This window comes from Mixophyes fleayi, chromosome 9, assembly GCF_038048845.1.
Source record: "Mixophyes fleayi isolate aMixFle1 chromosome 9, aMixFle1.hap1, whole genome shotgun sequence".
NCBI classification, from domain to species: Eukaryota; Metazoa; Chordata; class Amphibia; order Anura; family Limnodynastidae; genus Mixophyes; species Mixophyes fleayi.
This window is the reverse complement of record NC_134410.1, coordinates 22,030,546-22,056,200: the sequence shown is the minus strand read 5'-3', so window position 1 is coordinate 22,056,200 and position 25,655 is coordinate 22,030,546. Positions and strand designations below refer to the sequence as shown.

The following is a 25,655-nucleotide window of genomic DNA, read 5'->3' as shown; positions in this document are numbered from 1 at the left end:
AGCCCACTCTGGGACAGTCAGCGCCAGAAGGGTTTCCCAACTGCGGCGGGATGTATGTAACGCTGAGGGTCCCTGCAAGTAGTTGTGTGTGATATTTGACAACGATATAACGGTGGACCAACAAGATTGGGAAACTAGTTCCCCCCGGTTTGAACATACATTCCTGGGATCAAAAGACGCCAGTCCCCAGAAGGAAATGGCTGCCCTGCTGGCCTCTGAAGTAAGATCCTCACTGATCACCAGCTCAGTTAGCTAGAGACTAGAAGGATAAAACAGTTCCTTAAGAAGATGCAGAGCTGGGGGGGAAATGGACAGTCCTCATTGGCCATGTACCACTGTGGCCATTAGCAGGCACAGGATGCTGCCTGCATAGGAGATGCTCCTACTGTCCCGCACTCCTATTGGTCAGCTGTGTCACATGTCCTGCAGGGGGCACTGCAGAGGCTTCAAATCCCACAGGCTCCACCTCCAAACAGCTGCCATTTTGAAAAACTTGGCTTTTCCTGGGCCCAGATATGGAATGCACTAAGCCTCCATTCAGCTAACACTGAGATGTCCAGGACGCTGGGGCCCAGGAATGCTGCAAGGGAGTGCACAGGTTTATAGGTAGAAGTCCCTGCATCTGCTGGCGTGATAATAGTGAAGCTCCCAGTTCTGATCGGGTCATAGGAAGGATGAGTCTCCTTTTGCAGAGTGGAAACGGCCCTCTTCACAGCAAGGATTTCCCCTAAAACTGCACTCTATCGTCTATCAGTCACACCTCACTCTGCAAAAAATAATGTTAATCCCCTCCCCCTATAATCATCTATGTTATAGCACTTATAATAATGCTATTCCTGGAGCATATTTTTCCGATCAATCAAATGGTGGAAATTTCTCAGTGGATCGCCTTGGTTTAAGTCTGCAGTTTGTTTCCACCAGGATTTGACAGTACTGTGGAAATTCAGCAAGAACATGCAATGACCTGATAACTGCGATGATCACTGGCAGTTGTTGTAATGGGAATTGGATTTTTATGTAATTGAACCTTTCCTCTATCTTGGCTGACTGGCTACAGTGATGACTGTTTATAAATAAATGTAAATTGTGTCACCTGATCTTACTCCTGAGGTCACATGACTTCCCTCTAGTGATTAGTCACTACAAGGCTAATTACTGGTGTCCGTGTGGGGTGACATCAGTGGCTCCAGAACTCATCACTGCAAAATCTGTTACTGATTTCTGTATTTATTACATTTCGCTGTTTCTTTTAACAAATAACATTAATTCCTATGAGAGTGTATGGTCCAATGAGTGAGTGCACTGTGGAACACATGACTGTCATCCACCTTTCCACAGGTATGAAATGCTTTCCTAGTCCAACCCTGGTATAACCAAGGACGCTCTGGGGGCTCGAATATGACCCCAATGTTTTTTTCTTACCTCTTTAGAAGACAGCAGAAGCAGCTTGTTTTAGTTGCAGAGTGCTCTGTAAAGACATCACTCTGATTAGAATTCAGACCTAGAAAGTCACCAATAACGAATGCACAGCCTCTGCTGGTGGGTCCTTAGGCCCTGGCTCAGATAGTGGGTCGAGTCCTCTGGGGTGTTTACTGCTGTTTCCTAGTCATCCTTATATTTATAGGGGCCTTACTCTTGTGATACTTTAAAGCTGCACTGCCACAAAGGACAATATTGTCCTAAGGTGGGCCTCCTCCATCTAGCTGCAGTCCCTGAAGCCTGAGCAGTAGGGCCAATCACAAGCAGCAATCTCTGGCTTGCAGCTTGTGATTCGTCCTCTCCCATCCCTTAGGGGATGGAGGACTGATTGATAGAACTGTGAATAGCAGTCTTGGCATCTGCAATACAGAATTTAGAACAATGAGATAATTAAGCAAGTCAATGACAAGAGTGGAAGACCCTCACTGATCTCTTGCATATTACAGAGGACTGTCGTCACATGGACCAGAACGAAGATGGCGTTGTCAGTCTTGGCGAACAACAGGTGAGATTAAGAAGTGTTAATGAGACCAACTCACAGACCCTAAACACGTGATAGATCAGACCACAGCTCACCAACATGCTGGTGTGTATTGGTCACCGCTACCTTTATTAATGACCTACATCATACCGTGTCTCTGTGCTGAGGTCACTAGTTCCTAGTAAACTGATTGGCCGGATATTGGTGCTGCCTGGGAAAAGGAATCAGCGATACCATATAAGCAGCTCATGACCAATCTGAGGCTCTGAATGTTGGTTCAGCCCATAACATGGCTGCCTCCAATGTATGTACAGGGCAGGAGCTCTTGATAACCCTTTCCACGTGTGATCATGGCTGGACGGCTAATTTTAATTTCTGTCACGTCTAATATCTAAATCCCTCGTTCCTAGGGTTGAGCAAGAAAATAAAATGTTGACTATCACAGAGCCTCCCCCCCTCTAGCTTTTTAAGTCCTTGGAGCCCTAACTACCAAGTTTAGTATGGTCTTGGATTCTCATCATCTTTACTCTTTTCTTCTCTCTGCCTAGTGACTTCCCTCTCCCTCCTATTCTTTCCTTTCTCTTCTTTCTTTACTCATTTCCCCCCCATTTTGCATACCGATAATAATATGCTGATTATGTTTCTATGAAATTACACTATGTTTTGTTTCACTTGTTTTGCCCGTTCCCTTCACTCAGGTATTTTATTAGATTTTTCAGATAAATAACAATTAAAAAAATAAATAAATTACATTTTGACTACATGGCTATTAATACACAGTTTTCACCACAATTAACACTAACAGAGAGGTTTGTGCAAAGTGCTTAAATCTCTGCAAATTGATTCATCGTTAGAGGTTCCTTTCCCTGGTAAATCTGTCCCATGACCCATCATCCTCCATGCAGCATTCCATCTATTACTATACGTTAAAGTGGTCATATCGTCTGAAAGTCTCCAAAGATGACCAGTGCCGTCTCCGCGGTTATAATTCTGAATATGTCACCGTCTTTTACTCTAAATATAGCAATTAAATTGGAAATAGCTTATTTTAGTTCTGCAACAAAAACCCTACTGTCTAGGTGTATTCCGGACAATTTTTTTTTTTTTTTTTAAATAATAATATAATGTTCCTTTAAACACTGGTCAATGTCCTAAACATCATATTAGAAAGAAACTGGCAGTCCCCCAAGTGGTCTTCATCTAGGAGCACCGGTTAGATGGATTCTTGTGTCGGTTGCTTACAAGCCTGAGACGGCAACTCTGTTGTGTACATCAAACTTACCTTTTACTAAACAGATTTAGTCTGCTGTAAACCACGACCCTAAATACTACTTATCCCCCAGCTGTCCATTTTACAGACTTATTTCTGTTATTGACAGTGGCTGCAGATTGCATGTCGCCAAGGAGAGCCGTGACGTCACCTTCACAGAAGCCAACACCGGCAAGAATCACGGACTTACCCAACGGAATCTTAATGCAAAGTTCACCGTCTCCATCCAGGACGTTCAATGCCCAATCTTTCTTTGACTTGAAATGTTATTATCCATATTAAAAATTAAATCTCATATCTGTTACTACAAGTCTTCTTAAGTTTCCAATAACATCTTACATTTACGGATGCACGGCCCTGCTGTCTGACAAACACCGGCCCTCCTGTCTGACAAACACCGGCCCTGCTGTCTGACAAACACCGGCCCTGCTGTCTGACAAACACCGGCCCTGCTGTCTGACAAACACCGGCCCTGCTGTCTGACAAACACCGGCCCTGCTGTCTGACAAACACCGGCCCTCCTGTCTGACAAACACCGGCCCTACTGTCTGACAAACACCGGCCCTCCTGTCTGACAAACACCGGCCCTCCTGTCTGACAAACACCGGCCCTCCTGTCTGACAAACACCGGCCCTCCTGTCTGACAAACACCGGCCCTCCTGTCTGACAAACACCGGCCCTACTGTCTGACAAACACCGGCCCTACTGTCTGACAAACACCGGCCCTCCTGTCTGACAAACACCGGCCCTACTGTCTGACAAACACCGGCCCTCCTGTCTGACAAACACCGGCCCTCCTGTCTGACAAACACCGGCCCTGCTGTCTGACAAACACCGGCCCTCCTGTCTGACAAACACCGGCCCTGCTGTCTGACAAACACCGGCCCTCCTGTCTGACAAACACCGGCCCTCCTGTCTGACAAACACCGGCCCTCCTGTCTGACAAACACCGGCCCTCCTGTCTGACAAACACCGGCCCTCCTGTCTGACAAACACCGGCCCTCCTGTCTGACAAACACCGGCCCTCCTGCTGGCAGCTTTTCAAACTCTGTATTTTTAAACATTTAAAAAAAAAAAAAAAAATCATACAGTTTTTAAAAAGAGGAGCAAATTTAATTTACACAGAAGTACTAAATGTACATCATTCTTTTAAAAAAATCATTCTACATTATAAATACAGTAGAAATTCTTTTATAGTACTATATTTAGACCGTAATGTTGGTTGGGGGATTGGGGTGGTGAAAATGAGGGGGGGGAGTAATGGGTTTTTTAAAGTTTGCAAAATAAAATAAATACCAAAACTTGCAAAAGATGACAAGCTATAGGGAGCAGATTTCAAGGGTACGTCTGTCTGGATGGGTGACGAGTCTTAGTGAGGCTGTTCTGAAGTGTAGCAATTTGGTTACGGAGTTCTAAGCTAATGTTACTGCAAAAGACTCCAACCTCTCTAGTGTACAGTGCTTTTATTTCTTAACATAAAGCTCCTTGACAGCTGAACGACACTTGTGTTACTTTCCAATGACATTTTATTTTACTGTAATTGGTCCATTTTGGTACAATGTGCTGTCCCAGCTGTGTAACTTGTATCCCGACCACCGGAAAATGTGTCACAAAAAGATGTCATTTGCTCTGATTTAGTGCTATACCAATGTGGGCATTGAAATGGGGGTTTTCGAGAGACAGGAAAGAGCACCTGATGATGACCATGCTAAGGGGTTGTCATTAGATAATACGACTTAAACACTTCCGTAACGGAAACATTGAATACAGATTAACAGTGTTCATCTTTATCGATGTGCAAATGACATCCTAGGGAGCTTTACCTGTAAAGGATAAACCACTAAGCCCACCTTGTAAATCAGGTTTGCTAGTCGCCTGTGCACTACGTTCCCCCATAACGTTCTCCGTCCACCCCTTGTTGAATTTATATACGATTCTGCTCCGAAATTCGGTGTATACAAAAGTGATTCCTACTTCCCAATCCAGAGCAGACGTACGAGCCAGACTCTAAGTAACTGGAGAGATTACCCTATTTGGACATTTACCACCCCCCCCCTTATCCAAAAAAAGTGAATAATTCATGTATAGCACTGTCCCATGATGTGCACTGTGCATTCATTTGCTATTTTCCCAGATAAGGAAAAAAAAAACAAACAAAAAAAAAAAAACAAATAGAAAAAAAAACAAAAAACACAAAAACATAAAAAACCCTGACTTGATGCTTGAATAACTTAAAGAAATATCATTACAATAATTTTAATACGCTTTGTTTTGAAGCCAGTCCCTTCTCTAGTCCCTTCAGTCTTTTTTTTCCTTAAGGTCGTAAGTTTTTTTTGTCTATTTTCTTTTGATAGTTCAAGTTGAGATGAGAAAAGAGATGGGAGGGAGGTAATAGGGAAAACAACAAAAAATAAAGTTTTGAAGGCAACAGATCACTGGTTGTATGCGTCCTTGAAAGGTTTGTCTGCAGAGGCTGGGGAGAAAGCCGGCTCACGATGAGACTTTCCTATCATACAACGCTCTCTTAACAGGGAAGCAACACAATCTTTCCACAGATCCATTTGTCACGCAGTGGGAACAAATGGGACAAAGAATTGAGGCTTAATCCAAAAATGTGTGCCCTCCTGTCTCCCAAGTACTGCAGCATCTCATGTCCTACTCCTGTCATGATCGCTTGTCTCCCCAGTCAATTCATTGATTTAGTTCTCACGGCTCGCTCAATAGTTTCCAATCCCCCTGTTGTTATCTATTTAACGTCCTGGCCCCCAGGCCTCCATTGTGGTTGGGGGTGAGGTACGAGTCTGTGCGGTGGACTGGGGAGGAAAAGGGAGAGGAAGAGGAGGAGTGATGGTAGGAAGGCTGGGCTGAGGAGCGCAAAAGAGTATTGGGACCTCCACCACTCTGGGGCTGCTGAAGATTAAGTATGCTGTCGATGGCACTTTGTAGGTGTTCATTCAGAGTGTCATCTTGGGGGCTGTCACTTGAAAAGCTGGCATTGTCCACATCAAAATGTTCTGACTTCAGCCTTTTGGCAGAAGGAAGAGGCATGTCCCAGCTCAACTCCGCCTCATTATCCATTGGCTCAGTCTTGATCACCCGTTGGAAGAAGCCTGGCTCTCCATCCTTGACCTCTCTCCTCATGCTCACTGTCGTCTCCTCCATCTTGTTGGGCTTACCGTCACCCCTGCTATAGAACAGCAGTTTTGAGCCGTCCTCTTTCTTCACCCTCTCAGCCATGGTAACACCTTGTGTCTTGTGGGATGTAATTACACTCCGCGATCCATCCTCCATCTTTATAGGCTGTGCAATAACTGGTAACTGCATCAGAGTTTCCACCTTTGACCTGGTGTCTGCTGGTTTACCCGTCACAAAGGCATCTACATTCTCCCGATACGTCTTGCGGAGAGGCAGCCGACAGTGTGTCGCCAGGGGCCTCTTTTCAGCGGGTGATGAGTGGTCCAGTGTACCATTCATCTGTCCTGTCGGTGTGGTGGTGGCAGCTGGAGTTGGGTTAATAGTCTTGATGACAGTGCTGGCAGGAGTTGTCGGAGGGGCAGGCGGGGGAGGTGGTGGAGGAGGGTTTTGATGAATAGGATCCAAGGCTGTGTTATGGATGACCTTGCTTAGCCCTGCCTCTTGCTTGATCTTCAACTTCAGCCCAATACGGCTACGGGCTTCGTAAGTCTTGATTGGAGGTTTGCTTCGGGAAGGGAGCGCGTCATCGTCTGCATCGAGCGACGGTGAGGCCTTGGCCCAAGTGACAGAAGGAGAGCCCCCGCCACTGTGCTTGATCACAAGTTTGGTAGGATGTATTGGTGTGGAGGTCTGTACTGCAGTGGGCTTCAAGATCTCCGGTGCAGGGGCGGGACAAGGGGAGGAAGAAACAGAGGCTACGGAAGGGACTAAGTTTTGAGACTGTGAAGAGGAGGAAGATACATATTCATCTGCAAAGGAAAGAGCAGAAAAAAAGTTACCAAAGATTTATATATGTAACTATAAAAGCATGTCCCATTACAATACACTACTAACACACTGAGAGAGACACTTTAACATCCTACTCTGCCACCTAGTGGTCAAAGAACTGGTGGCAAAACAGTGCATTTCCAAATAAATATTACAATACTTGGGGGGTAGAAGTGGTAGTTACCTGGTCTCTCCTTTGCAAACTGTCGGTCCAGGGACAGCGCCACTTTCTCCTCCTGGATGAACATTCTGTCAATCATCACCATCTCTGCAGAAGGACTCACTCTCTACCAGGGGAAGGGAATGAGGTCAGTACATATGAACACCACGGGCAAAAAGAACATACTAACTAACACAGGATATATTTAGTGCTTCACTCCCTAATATAAAGAAGTAGAACTAAAACATTTCCTGTATGTCAGTCTATACTAGATCTAGAAGGACTGTTAAGGACAATGAAAGTTTATATATTAACATATGTGCAAACATGCAGTGCATTAACTCCTAACAACCAGTCAGTAATTAGCGTTGATCAGTCTAGTGCCAAGTAGATTAATGAAAGTCGGAATCCGATAGGTAATGATGAGTTACTCTACGACGCACCTTCGTACCTCATACCCATAGAGAGAGTAACTTATTAACATGTAGCTATTTATACACCACCTTTAATATTACAAATAAGTACAATATATCCTAAATAGGAAGTAATATGTAAGTGATCTATGTAAAGTGTCTTAGGTGTCAGTGGAATATCAATTATGCAAAATCAACATTTGCACTCTCCATACAGAAAGCCTTTGTATGGTTTGCGAGTCCCGGAAACAAAGCCAATTGTTCTGTCTCTCACCCTGGACTCTTCCAAAAGCAGCAAGCGGTACTTGTTCAGCATGGCCTGGGTGCGCTTCAGGAGTTGGGTCGATACAGTCTCAAACTCGTCATCCACTACGGGGGCAAAGAGGTAAAAGCATAATGGACTTCAGGTGTGGATCACACACATACTGAAATTACTATGAATCTAGTGACAGGGAACTAGGAGATGATTGGTAAACATCCTCACCCTTCCTCAGGTCCTGTGTGTTGGGCAGCAGGCCTTGGTAGACGTGGTACGGGAGAAGCCGGTGCAGGGCATCTTCAAATGAGTGAAAGGAAGATTTGTAATCTGGGTGCAGAACGGAGCCCTGGTGCTTATGTAACTGTTCCAGGAAACTATGGAAAGAAGAGGAAAGTAATAGGTATAGGGATGTAAATGTTGCGTTTCCCCTGTTCCCCAGTGTGAGGCATTAACCCAATGACTATGACAATTGACCAATGACAATTAGCCCCGTCGTTTGCGGATCCTCCCTCCCCCTTCCCCGCCCTCTCTAGCTGTGCATTGAGCGTACTGAGTTGCTGTGTTTACTGTACTGTGCTGTCTCCCATTGTATTGTGATTTTGTTTGTCTCTGTACGGCGCTGCGGATGCCTTGTGGCGCCTTATAAATAAATATTAATAATAATAATGACTGACATCTGCCACTGGTGTCCAAGACCATTCACCGCACTACTTCTCACAAATCAGGGATCGGGGTTATTCCCTCACATTATAGGCACCTAACAACCAGACCCCGAGCCTGACACGTACACACCTCTGCTAGATCTCCCCATCTACTGTCCAGTCCTATCTTCCTGCATTACATCTCTATTACCTGATCTCCAGGTGTTGAATCTCTCATTACTGTCCAATCCTACCCACTGTGCTAGATCTTCTGCCTGTGTCCAATCCCATTTCCCTACACTCTATTACACTAAGCTAGATCTCTACAATGTGAGCTCTCCTGTGAGCGGGGCCCTCCCTACCCTTGGTCTTTACATCTGCAATTATTATGTCTACCTTGTATGTTTATCTATTCGCTGTGTTCCCCACTGTCCGCCACTGCTGAACAATGTGATTTCTTACACATCAATGACAATAATAATCCTTCTTCAACCCCATGCAGGATACAAGGGCAGTGTCACAGAACACTATTGTCAACAGTGTCAATTTCCCAATGGACTTGCCAGTCCAAAGATTCCACTGCTTTCAAAGGGATCAGATACCTAATAAGGAAATCCCAGGTAGAAATCTGTCTATTTAATCTGGCCTACATTCTGCCCCAGGTAACCCCAGCGTACTCTTTTGCATTCCCTAATTGAGCTCAAATTGTTTGTGAAAGCGTAGGGATGAACGATCCCTATGACTGACTAACACAGTCTATGCACGGACAGGTTACTCTACAACCCCACACTGTGTCCTCACCAGGCTTCCTTGCTGGGCTGTAGTGTTTGAAGTTTTTTCAGTGCTCCAAATTTACTTTCAAACTAAAGAATAACAGAAAACAAAAGTGTTAATAGGGACAAACGGACATGGCACTGACAGTACGGTAAGCTGCGGAAAGCCGACCTACAGGAGGAAAATATAGATCTTACAAATATAGTCGTTTTGCCTTTGAAATTTCACTTTGCCTTTTGCAACTGTTCAATAACACATAAGGTCAATGTTTATTCCCGATTCCAGCTACAACATACACAGGGCTTAGGAGGGGGTCGTTTACCTGTGGCTGAGTCTGGACCTGGGGAGTGGGTACAATCTGCTGCATCCCCTTTCCAATGACTTGGATCTGCATAGAGCCCTTCCCCAGATTGATACCAGATACGGAGCTGATCACACCCGATTTACCCTGAAAGAAGAAGAGTAACCCTAAGCATAAAGACATAATGTTCTGTGTTATCTCAAGTCTGGGCGGGTACTGCCGCCCCACGTTTGGATGGTGGCCAAACTGGTCGAGATCTTTACTCTATGGCACTATTATTGGATTATTGGCAGTGAAGTCTCTTTTGGGGACACTCATGCAGCGATATTGTAGCCAATTGCCCAATTCTATATCATAAGTGCCCAACTTTCCACTGCAACTTTGTAAAAACGTTTCCTGTTACATAGAAGACTGCAAGCCAATCACTGAGATCTAGGCCTTTCATACACCCCAATATTCAGTAATAAAAACAAAGCTCAAAAACTGGCCACTTTCCCTACTCAACCAGCTATGTCCCAAATAGGAGACTCTCCATGATGGAAAACCTGGACTCGGAAAGATCAATTCTACCCACCCCCATGATGAAAGATAAATAGCCTCTCTCAATAAAAATAATACAGAAACAAGTTTATTGTTTCTCTCTTTCTCCTGCTTGTTATTGTGAACACCTTTTATCATTTGCCACCATTGTTTTATCTTATTTTCGCACTGCAGGTCATTGATGGATTTCATAGAAAAGACGCTTTTTGCATATAAAACCATTGTTGTGTGTCTGTCATCGTTACATTACAGAGAGAGTGAGTCTTGTGGTGCCGCTTATTCTTCTAATGAACACCCACTGCCATGACCATTTTTATTAAAGTATTAATAGAAAGTGTACGGCCTCATTGTCCGAAGCTCAGTAATAAATGAGAGATCTAGTAAATAAATAAAATAAATTATATTTATATATTCACAATTGATAGCAAGAAGATCTGGAAATAATCTTATTTATTGCGCTGCCTGAGGCTGGTTCCCCATTGGTGGTTAAACTCTGTCTGAGTGCGTTTATAATCCAAATGTATTTAGGACTGAAACTCATTCTGTATGTCCATAACCGTTCATTCATAAACGTTCCTACCTGTGTCTGTACTAGCGTTGTGGTGCAGTGTTTGTGCCATTTGTCTTATTTCAGTAAATTGAAAGCATGTCACTGCACTTAAAAAGTTAATTGATGGCTATTTCATATATTTTTAATTTACAAAGCTTTTCCCAGTCATTTCAATGGAGTTTCTGCATATAAATGAATAGGAAAGCTCAATGCCACATGTATTCTGGGAGCCTCCACAAACCTGCCCAGCAAGTACACCACATGTGAATCACGTATTAAAAATCGTTTGCACTCAACGCCACTGGTTAACCGGCCTTATGGCTAAAATAAATAATGTCATAATTTCCAGCGGCTTCTCTACAGCATAATGGGTTTTGTAGAGCGTTGCAACAAAGTAACAGAGCTGGACGTTTGAACTTCTTACATCAGTTTGACAGGAATCTCATATCTCCACTTAGTGCTGCTGGGAGGTACCTGTAACTTTCTGTATATAATCCTAATGTGTCTCTTCCTGCTGGTCGTCATTCCCCTCACATCACAGCACTGCCCCTGTCACCTACAGTCCTGTCCTCACTAACAATCACACAAGTGATCAGGTCAATACCCCCCAAAGATCAGTGCACTTGTCTCCTTAAAAACATTGTGCTGCTGTAAAGAAATACCAACACCGCACAAGCAGTTTGGAAAATATATATATATATATATTCCAATTTTGCCACCAAAAAAAGTTAACAACAAATTGCAAATCAGAGAATGGTTGGGGGACATCTTACCTGCGTCTGCATTGGAACAGCGTTCATGGGTTTCCCCTGCACCCCAGGGGTTTTCACGGCTGTACCAGGGTAAATATTTGGGTCTTGGGGCCCAGAAGAAGCCGCAGAGCCTGTGAAGAGCAGACACGGTGAGATGCTACTTGAAGCAGGGAGAGGATGGGATGATTAAAGATCAGATAACTTTATAACCTAAGTAACCATCTCTTAATGAATCAGTGTATGAGTAATGTGAGAATATAGGTCTGCCGTATGTATACATGTTTCTATGTAGAGGTGGACAACCAGGCGGTGTGGAACTATAAGTCCCAGCATGCCTGGGCAAGCACAAGATAATGAGTACTGCCATTAATACTTTAGTAAACAACATAATGAGGTACAACAGCTCTTCCTATAATTCGGGCACAAGTTCCTTCTGAAATCAGGGTAGTGATTACAGCGACAGCCGCAGTTCTCTCACCTGAACTCTTCACTAAAACGGAGGCTTGTTGTTGCTGCTGCTGCTGCTGAATTAGTGTTGATAGTTGAGTTGCCTGGTTGATGCTCCCTCCTTGCACCTTTGACAGATCGCTGTGTGCCCCAGGCATTGGCTGGACCAGCACCTGGCCAGGAGAGTGCCCGTGCAAGGGTGCTTGGGTGGGCACCGACTGCCCCTGTCCACCGATCAACACTGAAGACGTCTGACCGCTGTACTGAGAGCCAAGAGCTGGGGATGTCTGTGCGCCCCCTTGTGGCTGCTGGGATGGCAACATCAGGCCCTGCTGCATCTAGATTACAAGGAAGACCAGTAGTAAATTTAAGTCATATCAGAAAAGGTTTCTCAGAGGGGGCAGCTGTACTGAACACAAACAGGGAGACTCAAATAAGCACAAGTACAAGATATCTAAACATCTGGCTGCATTATTACGCCTAATACACTGCTCTCACCTGTTGGTATCTTTCCAATAGCTGTTTTTGCTGTGGCAGAGTGTTGGACAACGTCAAAGCCTGGAATTGGCTGGGGGTCATCTGGAAGGTACGCTGTTGTTCAGGTGTTAGGTGCAGGGACTGCGTAGAGGTCTGGGGTTTAATGGGGGTTTGAGCCTGAAACTGCACTGGGAATGAATGCACCTGGGAGTCTGAAGAGGGTGGGGTGGCCTGCATAGAAACAGAGCCCCCCGTCCGAATCTCAGGCTGGGTGGAGCCCAGCTGTACCTGGAGCTGAATGTGTTGCTGAGGGGATGACAGGGTTTGTGGGATATCGCTGGAGAGTGGCTGGTGAGGTGGAAAAGACGTCTGTACCTGAGGCTGAGAAGGAGGACGTAGAGGGTGCTGGGAAGAACCATGAGGGGAGGAGGAGATTTGGTTCTGGATGACAAAAAGATTTGGCATCTGAGGAGTACAGGAGCGGGAGAGTGGCTCGGAAGGAGGACGTGGGATACTCTGAGGCTGGGATGGAGGCCGAGAATGAGGACGAGACGGAGGCCGAGATAGAGGTTGTGGCTGGGAAGGAGGACGCGACTGGTGGGGGGACTGCATCTGTGGGTGGTGGGAAGCGGACACCTGCAGCTGTGGGCTCGGAGGGTGAGGTAGTGTGTGGGAAGGTGAGGCTCCTGGAAGCTTCTGTTGTCCGGTAGGAATCTACAGGAGAAAACAACAAATGACGGACATAGTTAAATAAGGAATACACCAGGTATATCACACAAGGTTTTGTAAAACACCTCCCCCCCTCCTCTCGAGCACTCTGTAGTAGAGATACAGAGCATACAAACTGGATCCACTTATCTGACTTGTTCCAAAACTGATCAGATCTAGATCAAATATTTGCTCACAATATTTCCATGTTCTAAACTTATTTTAGCACATCCTTATCTAGGCTGAACTAAGTTACACAAGGAACTATCAGAGTAAACAAGAGACTGTCATAGCACCAGTACCCACCAGCACATAATGACAGGTCTGACCAGGACTTCCTCTACACAAAAGATCTGGTTTTGCTTCCGACGTCCTAAGGTGCCACTAAATTAAAATGCAAGTTGCTTTATAGAACGCGGAAAAGAAAGTCTTTATTTCTGGATTCAAATATATTTCAGAAAGGATTTCGCATTTGTGCAAAAAGCTTATTTCTAGGACTTGTCCGAAACAATTGTCCCATCATTAGTTTAGTTACAAACCCCCACATTTCACCCTAAAATTTTAAACGGACCAGTTCTCTGATGGGGGACACCAAATGTGTATACAAATATACTTGGCCTGACACAGTTATAAGTCTTAAGATGAGGTGCATATTTTAGTTAAAATGCTTCCCCCCTTATACTATACCACTAACCCTTTGCAGGGAAGAAATCCGAGTGGGCTGGGAATAAGAAAACAAGTATTTCAGACAAGGATTAGAGTGACTCATTCTGTGTGACATACACACATTTTCATAAGAGAGAGTAACACTCATGGAAAAGTGTGTGATCCAATCTCATCTCCTCTACACCCATCAGGTAATCCCTGGTGAGGTCATCATGATGTCACTCAAGCTCAATGCTAAAGAGTAATGTCAGGTGACCATGAATGAATGCTGTCCATCAAAAGAAGATTAGGCTGTCACTTACAGACCAGTATTGGAGCATCTGCAGTAAATATATATCAGGGCAGACAAAGTCTCCAGCCAGAGGGTGAAGACCAGTGCAAGCAGACAGAATAATAACCAAACAATATCTTGTAACCGGCTAAAAATGTACTGTACAGACTTTACTAAGCAGCAATGTTTCAAGATACTTTTTCATATTGGATCAACTTGGATTTTACATTTAGTGGCCCTTAAACAAGTGAGGTTAGTAAGAGTCAATCTATTTCTTATAGTAAGTCACACTATTCCCGCTATACTGCAAGTTCCTCCCACCAGAGCATAAACCACACAGGATACGGGGAGAGAATCAGCAGGTTATAAGAACACTGAAGCAGAGTGGGGAAGAGGGGAGAGGGTCAGGATGAAAGTAACCAGAGAACAGCAGCAGCGATTGGGGGGGAAAGGGAAGAAATTAGTAACAATACAAAATGATGTGCAAGCAAGAGCCACCAGAGGAGAGGTAGAGACGCTAAGATGCTGGCCGCCGTGCAAGTGCTTTGTGTAGTTACAGCTAATGGTGTAGTCTCCTATAATGGTTATATTTACCAATGCGGGGGAGGGGGGAGATTAGTCACATTATTGCAGCTCAATCATTGAGTGATGCCAGATAGATCAAGGAGCCTGCATCACTAAAGCAATGTAATGACACTGGACACTAGGCTTAACCATTAAAATATGGTTCTGAATTCAGTGTGATAGTACTGTCTATGTTGGAGTGACATCATTTTATAATACGTGCAGCTTTGTGACACTAATCCTGTGTAACCTCCTTTCTAGACCTTTATCTGCAGCAAGCAGAAAGCTGGGGCCGGGAATGTTGTTGTAGAAAGAAAAACTTCAATAAACATCATTCAGGAAAAGGGACTTTGAACTCCCTGTTTATACAGCACAAGTCATTCTCAAATACTGCAACTGTGCTCAGTGGTAATAGAGGTGATATGGGGAACTACACAATATATTATTAAGCCTCTCAAGCAGCGAGATGCCACTAATTCTAAAACGGATCAAGGTATGGAAAGCTTAGAAAATAGTGTCTTTGTGCTAGATTAGGCTTTACCAACCTGTGGCTCTCCGTGCGTTGTGAAACTACAAGCCCCAGCATGCTTTGTTAGTAGATGGTCAGAAAAATAACTGGCAGGGCATGCTGGAACTTGTAGCTTTGCAGCACCTGGAGAGCCACAGGTTGGTCAGGCCTGCGCTAGATCTTCTTGGGGTGAACGGAAGCTGACTAGGTGGTGCGGCACTGCACGGAGTTGGCATAGTAAAGTGAAGTAGAGGAACTTTGCCACCACAGGTTATGGGATAGAGTATTAGAAGGGGAGCCATAGAAAGGATTCAGGTGAAAGCAGACGGAGTGGCTACCTGGCAGGACATAGCCTGCTGAGACTGGCTGGCAGGGAAATGAGGTAAGTGTCCTTTGGATTCCGGTGCTGTGGCATGGTTCTGGGCCAGTTCACGGTTGGGTTGGGCTGCGGAGCCGGCACTGCTGCTCACTATGACGGAGGCGGGCACGCTACTGCTGCTGGCGGTGCTGCTGCTGAAAGTGCTGCCAGAGGCGGCTATGCTGTAGATTGGCATAAGGAGCTGTGGAGCCACAGAGGTTTGAACCAGGCTGCTTTCCTGCTGCGATTTCAATGCGGCTTCGTAAAATTGCTGCTGCTGTTCCTTCTGCAATGGCCAACACCGGCAACCTTCTGTTAAACACTCACTCATACAACACTTCATTTATTCATGTCTTATGACAGCTAGTGACAGTAACATGGAGCTCAGATCAGTATATGCATGTGTGGTATGTGTATTTGTGCATCCCGTGCCATTCACAATGGACGCAGTGCTATACACTGGATGGCAAGATTCTCTCCATGTGGAGTTCTACATTCTGGCCACTAGAGGGAGACATTCAGTGTGACGGTGCTTCACAGCTACTGATACGGAGACGTCTTCGATATTGTCTCATACAGAGTCTGATGTATAACGTCTTCCTTTGCTGCTATTCTCCCGGTGGACTCTTCTTGTAAGGTTTAATACCCCCATCCAGCTTTAAACCCTAGCTGTGAGGGGTAGTGACAAGGTATACACTTCCCCAGCATATTGGACTCTTAACAGTGATCACCTTCCATACACTATTCTAACCGATATGGTTTTTACTTTCATCCCACCATACTGTATGGTAGGTTACACAATATTTACGTTTTCCACCTTCAGAGAACTACATTTATTGGATTTTACTAAACGCAGCGATTCATCTTTAGGACACCTGAATTTTTCAACAAAGCCTTTACATGGACACAGGCAGAGTTGTTTATTTGTGTGGCTATTGGATAAGACAGGGTTCAGCTCTGTGCATTGGATACAACTTTATCTACGGAGCAGTTTTGTGTCACATCCAAGGGCAATGATAATCTACCATGCTGTTTAGCTTATATAAAAGTTTTAACTGAAAAGCACAGAGGGAAACAAGGGGAGGGGGGTAGTGATGTATTTAGTAAAAGTTGTAGGAAGGCGTGCACAGATGACACATGCGCAGGCTACTATTCTATCCTGATGTTGGTGTGGTGTTTGACTACATCAAGGAGCGATTGTATACGACCACAAGTTATTACATATACGCTGAACGTCCCATAGACTGGAGGATTCCACCTGTGCAGTATCAAGCCCGGAGAACTCAGAGTTGCTGGAGTAGCCTGTGCTGGGGGAAGGTAGGGAATGAGGAACGACTGTGAGTGGCATTTTGTGTACACAACACCACTGTACACAATGAGCTCTTAGTATTTAGAGGAACACACTTCGGTATGACCTATATATTCTAACATAACATATAAACTCCAAAAACATACCACTAGTAGGTTCATTGGCTTATATTAATTTGACCGTAGTCTCTCTTGTTCTCTGTGTGTTAGGGAATTTAGACTGTAAGCTCTAATGGGGCAGGGACTGATGCGAGTTCTCTGTACAGCGCTGCGGAATTAGGGGAAAATATATTATATATATCTATATATCTATATATATATATATATCTATATCTATCTATATATATATAGCGGATGATGATATAAAATTACAATTGCATGGGTCATATACGGTGAATTAATGGAAATATATTCAAATAAAAGAAATGGTTGTTTGTGTATTATCATTTCACATGTGGTCACTACATCCACATTGTGAATCAGTGAACTCATCTACAATGATTGGGGGCACTCCTTCTATGGCTAAGAATGATATGGAGATGGACATTATATAATTTTGATTGCATATCCAGTCTTTTGAACACTGTAGTAATTATAGACTTAAAATAACTTGTTTATAGTAGCACGCTCAATTAAATGATTTTTAGATGTATTCATGCACACACGTAACTTAGTTGTTAAGATTTTTAATTGTTTTTTTACTCTATGGGTTTCCTCTGGGTGCTCTGGTTTCCTCCCACACTCCAAAAACATACTAGTAGGTTAATTGGCTTCTATCAAATTGACCCTAGTCTCTGTGTGTGTGTGTTAGGGAATTTAGACTGTAAGCTCCAATGGGGCAGGGACTGATGTGAATGAGTTCTCTGTACAGCGCTGCGGAATTAGTGGCGCTATATAAATAAATGGTGATGATGAAATGCATGAGGCTTGTGGGCTGTGCAGAATATAGGATACTGTATTATGTGCACACCAATAAATTAAAGTTGTCTGATGGTGGAAACTCCCTGCTGTCCTCTAGAGCAGTGGACAGTGTGAGTGTGTTAGGGAATTTAGACTGTAAGTTCCAATGGGGCAGGGACTCATGGGAGCGAGTTCTCTGTACAGCGCTGTGGAATTAGTGGCGCTATATAAATAAATGGTGATGATGAACACTCTAGAGCATAGTATGGAAGGACATATGACCCTGCTCTAGAGTACAGTATGGAAGGACATGTGACCCTGCTCTAGAGTACAGTATGGAAGGACATGTGACCCTGCTCTAGAGTACAGTATGGAAGGACATGTGACCCTGCTCTAGAGTACAGTATGGAAGGACATGTGACCCTGCTCTAGAGCATAGTATGGAAGGACATGTGACCCTGCTCTAGAGTACAGTATGGAAGGACATGTGACCCTGCTCTAGAGTACAGTATGGAAGGACATGTGACCCTGCTCTAGAGTACAGTATGGAAGGACATGTGACCCTGCTCTAGAGTACAGTATGGAAGGACATGTGACCCTGCTCTAGAGTACAGTATGGAAGGACATGTGACCATGTCATTGCTCTAGAGCAGGGTTGTCCAACCCGCGGCCCACCACGCCTGTAAATGTGGCCCAGAAGGAGTTTTGGTTGGGGCAAGGGGGCAGCACTGTTAATGGGGAAAAAAAATCCTGCAAAAAAAAAGAAAAGAAAATACTTACCTTGCGGTCACACGGTCACGTCAGCTGGTACTCCGGCTCCCTCCCTTGTCTCCTCCTCTGTGCGGTGCTCGCAGTGAATGTCGGGCGTGATGTCATCACGCCCAACATCCATTGCGGAGCGCAGCACAGAGGAGTCACCCGCGCGAGAAGAACAATCAGCAGCACAGAATTGGAGAAAAGAAGAGAAGAGGACAGGCGAACAAGCCGATTAAAAGGTAAGTTAAGGGGGATTGTTTTTATTATTTCAAGGGACGCTGACCAGTGAATAAAAGTCACCTGGTCCTGGAGCATCATGGACCTTATCTCCCTGCTACATACTTCTACTTGTAATACTAATGGGGTATTATATATTATTCTCTTTGGCCCATTATAAGTTGTTATCCCTTAACTAACATAGTGGTGTAATTAGCAAAACAGGTCACAATTTGGGGTCACAGTGATATATATGTCAGGTACCGCAGGCCTGGGCAGGGCACCCTGATATACAATGCCTGGCTTAAATGCACTTTATTGATATTGCATCGAAACATTACAAAAAGTGATTATAGTATAATAACTAGTGAGGATTTTTTGAACAGGGCGATTGAAAGGTAAGTATATATATATATATATATATATATATATATATATATATATATATATATATATATATATATATATATATATATATATATATATTTATTAACTATGTTTTCTATGGTTTTTTGGATGATCAGCTATCGTTATTGTTAGTGTATCTTATGTGCGGCCCAAACCAACTCGACGTCTGCCAATGTGGCCCAGGGAAGATAAAAGGTTGGACACCCCTGCTCTAGAGTAGTTGCAGGGTCATATGTCCTTCCATACTGTCCTGTAAATGTGACAGTTAATACTTTCAAGACAATACTCTCTATTAATACCAGGTTTAATACGCTCCAGGTTGTGTTTGCCAACATGAACCACCATTAGGAACAGTAATGTGTACAGAGAGACACGTACCTGCTGGAGGAACATCTGCATCGACTCCGCACTTATGATATTTCCTGGAGTCGCTTGGCTAAGGATAATTTTGTCTGGACTGGGAGCGAGACTGGGCCGGGACATTGCCTGTTGAGGAAGCGGAGGTGCTAAAGGCTGCTGCTGTACATTCAACTGGAGCTGGGCTTGTCCTTGCGATGGCTGCTGTGTGGTTTGGACGGTCAGGATGGAGGTTTGCTCTGTGCTAGACATCAGGTTGGCCCCTTGCTGCACAATCCCCGGGCTCTGGCTGCTCCTTGCTGAGGCCTGCTGGATGCTTACTGCTTGACCAAGGCCATCAGGGGGGTTGAACATGGCCACCTGATTGGGCAATGTCACTCCTTGTATGACCGTCTGCCCTGCATGGTTCAGAGATGTGGTTACTGCAGGCTGACTTTGGGTGCTAAGACTACTTGCCAGGGACACTGGCATCTGGAACAATGTGGGCTGACCAACCTGTCCTGCCTGCAACTGTATGGGCCCGGACAGTATATGAGCTGTGCCATGTGCGTTCTGAGACGTGAGGACCTGCCCCAAGTTCAGCTGGCTTGCAAGGTTCTGATTGGTAAGTATTTGGGCAGGCAGGGCCTGATTGAGTAATTGGCCACCTGGACCTTGACTGGCGATAATGTGTCCGCTGGGGTGGGAAGTAGTTAAGATCTGGCCACCCATGTTGGCCTGCAGTGCAGAAAGCTGCTGGACGGTTGATCCTCCTGGCAAGAGGAACTGGTTCTGCCCCTGCAGCATAGCCTGGGCATGCTGGGCTGGGATGACGATGCTGCTGCCTTGGTTTAGTAGCTGGACGCTCATGTGCTTCCCCAGTGCCTGCTGCTGTGGGGGAGGCTGTTTGAACATGTTAGCAGTGAGGCCCTGGGAAAAGCTGGAGAGGACCACGTTCTGCCCGGGCTTGCCAGCCATAAACGTCAGATTCTGCTGCGCTTTCTGATGCTGCTGCAGGGCTGCCTCGGCCTGAATGGTGAGCGTGGTGTTGTTGGGAGCATACGGTTTGGGCGAGATCTGGAACAGCTTCTGCTGGAGTACGCCGGCCGGTTTGGGTTGTATTGGGGTTGGAGTCCGCTGGATAATAACCGGGCTGTTCAGACTGGAAGTAACGGTTAGGGATTGCGTGCACTGTGCCGCCGACACGCTGGCAAACATGGAGTTGCCGTTCAGCGTGGTGGCCACTGTGGGAATTTTGTTCTGTAGGACCAACCCAGCATTCTGTGGCGACACCCCGCTTGACGTTAACGTGACCTGCTGCTGCTCTGGGGTGGCACCTGCCAGGTAGCTGCCAACTGGCAAATTGGCTACCTGTGTTGGCTGCACTTGCTTGGCAATAATCTGTTGAGTAGGCTGGTTGATGGCCATCACTTGCTGTCCCACCACTTGTATTTGCCCGATGCCCAATGCCCCCCCAGGACTGCCATTAGGCAATCCCGGAAGGTTGGAGAGTGGCTGAATTGTAACATTACCGAGGCCAACTTGTTGGATAAAGGGCTGTACACTGATGGCCTTGTTGACCACGTCTGCTCCCACAGACTGTTGGACTAGTGCTTGGTGTGTCAGCACTGCCGGCTGCTGCAGTCCAATGAGGTCCGCTCCTCCTGAAAATATCTGGGGGGTACCATCTGGAGCAGCCGGCACAACGGGCTGCAGATTGGGGAGCTGGAAGGAACCCAAGTCCAGTTCTGCCTCTGCTTCAAGAGTCTGTTCTGTGATGTTGGCCTCCTGCAGGCTCTGCTGTAGAATGTCACAGGGCTGGTCAGAGTTGGCACCGCCGCCGGATGGAGATCCGAGGATGTCATCTGCCAAAAAGTCCAAGTCTACTCCACCAGTTGGGGGGTTTGGTTCTGTAGTTAAATGGTTCCCCGGAGTTTCCTGAACATGAAGCTAAAGAAACATTAATAAAGAACATGTTACAAAACCGTTTCAGCCCCAAAAACATTTTTTTTTTACATTTTGTGAAATGCCTAAAATACATTTTTATGAATCCTCAAACTAATTAACAAGAAAGCTCCTGTCGTACTACCCTGTAAAGTTGTGCTGCTTGTACAGAGTTTCTCTGCTGATATGTTGCAACAGTTTGCTAAATAGAAGTCTTTGTAATCACACAAACTTCTGTTTCATTCGCAGCTGTCAATCGAGCACAATTTTATATTTATATCTGCACCATTTAAAAAGAGTAGTTGTCATTTATACACAGTGGCACATATCTTGACAACATCTAACTAAACATACTGGGTTACAGCTATACAGTTTGTTCTATGATCACCTCTATAGGCATGCTGCATGAGGCTAGCCATCTGCTGTGGGCTATGCCTATTTCTGAGTATTAAAGCTGCACTACTACCTGGATCCGCTTGTGTGGCTATGTGCAGCCCATTATTCCTGAGCCTCTACCACTAAATCAATCTACTTTAAATAACGGTGGAGGGGAAAGAGCACCTGGTCTCTTGATTGTGGCTTACGATTGCCCCCCGCCAATGGTTTTACAATGGCTGCAAGGAGCAGCACCAATGCTCTGGCTAAGGGGGAGAGGCACTGTAGTAAAATCTTTAGTACAGTTTTAATGCCAGTGTGACCTGCCTATGTACTGGCAGGAGCATGCTCAGTGTGCTCTTGAGAAACATTCTGTGACATCATCAAGCTGCCGGCTCTCAAGTACATTGGCTGTTGATGATCACATGGGAGTAAGGTCACACAAACTTCTGCCCATACAAACAACTTTTTTTCTAATACTCCAGACAGGGGAAGGAGAGCGCAGTCTCATAGCCCCGATAGAATGAATGCAGTAGCTACTGCTGCCAGCGTGGAATTAACCCCAATAATTTATTGCTAAAAATATAACATGAGCACTTAAAAAAAAAACAACAACGTCAATTAGGCATGTAATGAGTTAACCCTTTCATCTGTGTCTTCCCTGCTACACGTTTCCGAGCGAACCACCTTCTACTGGCAATTTAGAGAAGACTAAATTGTTTCAGCACTTCCTGAACCATAGAAAGTGTTTCCCATTTCCTGTAGGAGAAGGTTGACCCCCGACACGCCCAGATGGGAGGACATCAACAGAAAGGGTTAACTCGGTACATGTCTAATTTACCCTGTGGTTTGCAAGTGCATATATTTTTATCAATAAACGATTTGCAAAAAACTTGACCTATTGAGGATCTTTTCTTTCCAGCGCTCTGCTGTCTAATTGAATAAGGCACGACACAGAGAGAGGGGGCAAAGGTTAATAGCTGATAATGTGCTCATTACTTACATGCAATTAGGCTTATTCTATCATTAATAGCACAACTAGAGTATTTAAGACATGCTTGACAAGCACACTAAGTGTGACAACAACTAAAGTATATAAGCTATAGAGTCAAGTAAAAGCCATTACCCCAGTGCCCACAAAGAAGGCACTCGCTGCGTCTCCTGTATTATCCAGCAGATCCTCTCCATCAATCTATAGAAGTTTAAAAATATATTGTATATTACTGACGATACACAGGTAGTGTCCCAACATTAAACATGTGTCTGCTTTCATCATGCTGTACGAACAGGGATTACCGAGATTAAAACGGAAGTAACCAGTGACTGTAATCCTGGGGCGGAACTACAAGACCCAGCATGCTGTGCCAGTCTGTAGCTGGGGTGTAGATCAACCACAGCTGCAGAGATACAAGTTCACTAACTCTGACCTGATATAAAAGTTCCCCAAATCCAAGTTGCTTCACAGGGCACATTTCCAAAACATAGGGGTATATTTATCAAGCGACAACTCCTTTAAGGGTACCGTAACATACAGACAAGTGGTAAACACTACTTTAAATAAGCAGAACAATGACAACAAGATTGTAAACTAAAACAGGTCATATATGTGTAAGGTGGGAGCACTGTATTTTAGATCCGTTCAACGGAGTTTAATTTTCAACGTTAATCTGTGTCTACTAATCCACAAAATCTGTATTGAAGGAACATAGGAATCGCACCAAGAACACATACTAAAGGCAGAACAAATCTGCCACAACACACATTAAAGACGGAGCAGTATGTTTTTGTACAACGCTATTGCTACAGTGTTCAACCACTACTAGACTCTACAAGGCCGGTGCTGATAGCAGAATTTTTTTGGAGCAATGTGTAATATAGCCAACACCACAATCTATAATAAGCCTTTACACATTGCTGTGCAGTAGCAAAAGGGGTTTTTCTTGCACTCACCTTGTCTGATCCATGTAAAAAGTCATTAAGCGCTTGGGGGTCACTGCAAGAGGGATAAATCACTGGTTAGAATCTTAAATCAATAACCCGAACACAGCTACATTTAATACTACATTTCAATTAGGTGGGCCCCAATGAATTTTCCCACCCCAAAATATAATAGTGGTAATGCCCCCCAAACTCACCACAAGCTCCAGGGTCCTTCAATCTGCGCCAGAGGTCACGCTAGTGACTGGAGGGTGTATAATTACCCAGAGTGCCTTGGGTGCCCACCAGAATGAGCACATGTACAAGAGGGGTCATTCTCTATTTTTCAGGGCTCTCCCGCCATCAGCTTACCAATATCAAATGATCTTTCTCAAAAGTATGTTTCTTTTGTACAGTTACAGAACATTCTAAATCAAATACAGCTTTGAGTGCCATATTAAAGCATTTGGTTGTTGGGAAGAGTCTTGCCAATTCTTAAGCTAGGTACACACTACAGGTTTTTCATCAAATTATCACGCTGATCACACGGTAAACGACCGCTTGTTAAGATATAGCATTAGTGTGTACTCTCCCACCATCATGTTTTATCGCACCCAAGCACATCGTATCGTTTGAATTGATTTTATAAGCAGACTAAAAATCACGATCAACGATGTCGGGCAAATTCTGAAGATCTCCAGAGAATTTACAAAGTCATTATCTTTTCAACAGATGATTATGACCAGATGAAGAGTACAGATCGTGTACGCGTGAATCGGCATGATCATCGGGACTTACAATCATTGGTAAAATCGCTACCCATATCACATCTGCAATCATTTTCTGCAGAGGGTATCCAGCTTTAGAAAGGACGGAATTTCAGGAATAATTTGAGACAGGTTAGAGTTTTTCTCAGACCGGACGCTTTTTTTACCCATACTCACCAAATTACATCTAACAAACATCGGCCATCTTCATCGTCCATGTCAACTGGAAAAAAAAAGAAAAATAGAAAAGAAAAAAGGAAATATTAATATCAAACAAGCAAAGGAAACACTGCAAAGAGTAACCATGCTAATACAGAGGTAGGAGGTAGCCCAGTCTCTCCAATTCCTGCCATTTCCCCCTGGATTAAAGAAAAGAGGGGTATGTATTACCCTTCTGTATTAATGAAATGGTGTGCTGACTTGAACGGGAAACCTAAATAATCTGTATATTTATTCTTATGAGTGGAACCTGCCATACTGATTGCAATGTTAATGAAAAATACAAGACCCAGAGGATGCGTTTGACATTATTAAACAAATATTTCACTATAAACTAGCTTAAAAACGACTAAAGGGGGAACAGTCGCCTACGTACAGAGGAAAAACATTTTGTGGGGTGAACAAAAACATTTAAAATTCAATTTGCTAGGAAAGCGTTCCTTAAACCTTAGTGACGTCACTATTAATGAATTATCAGGCTACATTCTTATAAATGTGAGGGGGAAGGGGAGGGGGGGGGGTCTATATAAACTACAGCAGAGCGCCCCCTAAGTAGCAGACATTTATCCTATCGGCTGAAGTTGGGTGGTTGAAATCCCACCACTCCGCTGCTTGCTTGGAGGAAATAAAGAAAAAGGTTAATAACACTACAAATATAGATGGTCCTGTCCTTTATCATAATAACTGACAGTTTTTCTCCCTGGCCCATGGCCCAGAAATGTGCAATTTACAACAATCAAACACAGATAAGAAGATTCCGCTAATGGAACACATCCACAGCGCGGGTTATAACTTATAATTACTTCTTTCTGTAAAACGTTCCCACTGCCAATTATTAAATCTTTGGATGTTGGGGCGAAATAAGATCTGCACAGCCATAATTAATAAAAGATGCAAATTGTTACACACACACAAATAAAAACACAG

General features: G+C 44.4%; 2 protein-coding genes across 12 annotated transcripts in view; one reads left to right on the top strand and one right to left on the bottom strand.

Moving 5' to 3' along the window:
• The window catches only part of LOC142102190 (calpain-2 catalytic subunit-like), a 113,728-nt gene extending 110,203 nt beyond the window's left edge, over nucleotides 1–3,525 (top strand). For all 8 annotated transcript variants that reach the window (XM_075186894.1, XM_075186896.1, XM_075186893.1 and 5 more), the window contains 2 exons: nucleotides 1,926–1,984; nucleotides 3,340–3,525. In XM_075186894.1, coding sequence (XP_075042995.1) covers nucleotides 1,926–1,984; nucleotides 3,340–3,375 — 95 coding nt within the window. In that variant the 3' untranslated portion in view covers nucleotides 3,376–3,525. The remainder of the gene's footprint in view (nucleotides 1–1,925; nucleotides 1,985–3,339) is intronic.
• Nucleotides 3,526–4,321: 796 nt separating this feature from the next.
• BICRA (BRD4 interacting chromatin remodeling complex associated protein) overlaps nucleotides 4,322–25,655 on the bottom strand; it is a 54,786-nt gene continuing 33,452 nt past the window's right edge. For 2 of the 4 annotated variants that reach the window (XM_075186886.1, XM_075186883.1), the window contains exons 2-15: nucleotides 24,687–24,732; nucleotides 23,776–23,818; nucleotides 22,952–23,017; nucleotides 19,549–21,456; nucleotides 15,563–15,868; nucleotides 12,529–13,221; nucleotides 12,062–12,368; nucleotides 11,605–11,714; nucleotides 9,763–9,888; nucleotides 9,468–9,529; nucleotides 8,251–8,399; nucleotides 8,041–8,135; nucleotides 7,378–7,480; nucleotides 4,322–7,174 (exon numbers count right to left, since the gene is read on the bottom strand). In XM_075186886.1, the coding sequence (XP_075042987.1) occupies nucleotides 5,973–7,174; nucleotides 7,378–7,480; nucleotides 8,041–8,135; nucleotides 8,251–8,399; nucleotides 9,468–9,529; nucleotides 9,763–9,888; nucleotides 11,605–11,714; nucleotides 12,062–12,368; nucleotides 12,529–13,221; nucleotides 15,563–15,868; nucleotides 19,549–21,456; nucleotides 22,952–23,017; nucleotides 23,776–23,818; nucleotides 24,687–24,727 (5,211 nt within the window). In that variant the 5' untranslated portion in view covers nucleotides 24,728–24,732 and the 3' untranslated portion in view covers nucleotides 4,322–5,972. The remainder of the gene's footprint in view (nucleotides 7,175–7,377; nucleotides 7,481–8,040; nucleotides 8,136–8,250; nucleotides 8,400–9,467; nucleotides 9,530–9,762; nucleotides 9,889–11,604; nucleotides 11,715–12,061; nucleotides 12,369–12,528; nucleotides 13,222–15,562; nucleotides 15,869–19,548; nucleotides 21,457–22,951; nucleotides 23,018–23,775; nucleotides 23,819–24,686; nucleotides 24,733–25,655) is intronic. The other 2 variants (XM_075186884.1, XM_075186887.1) reach the window with 2 other exon arrangements.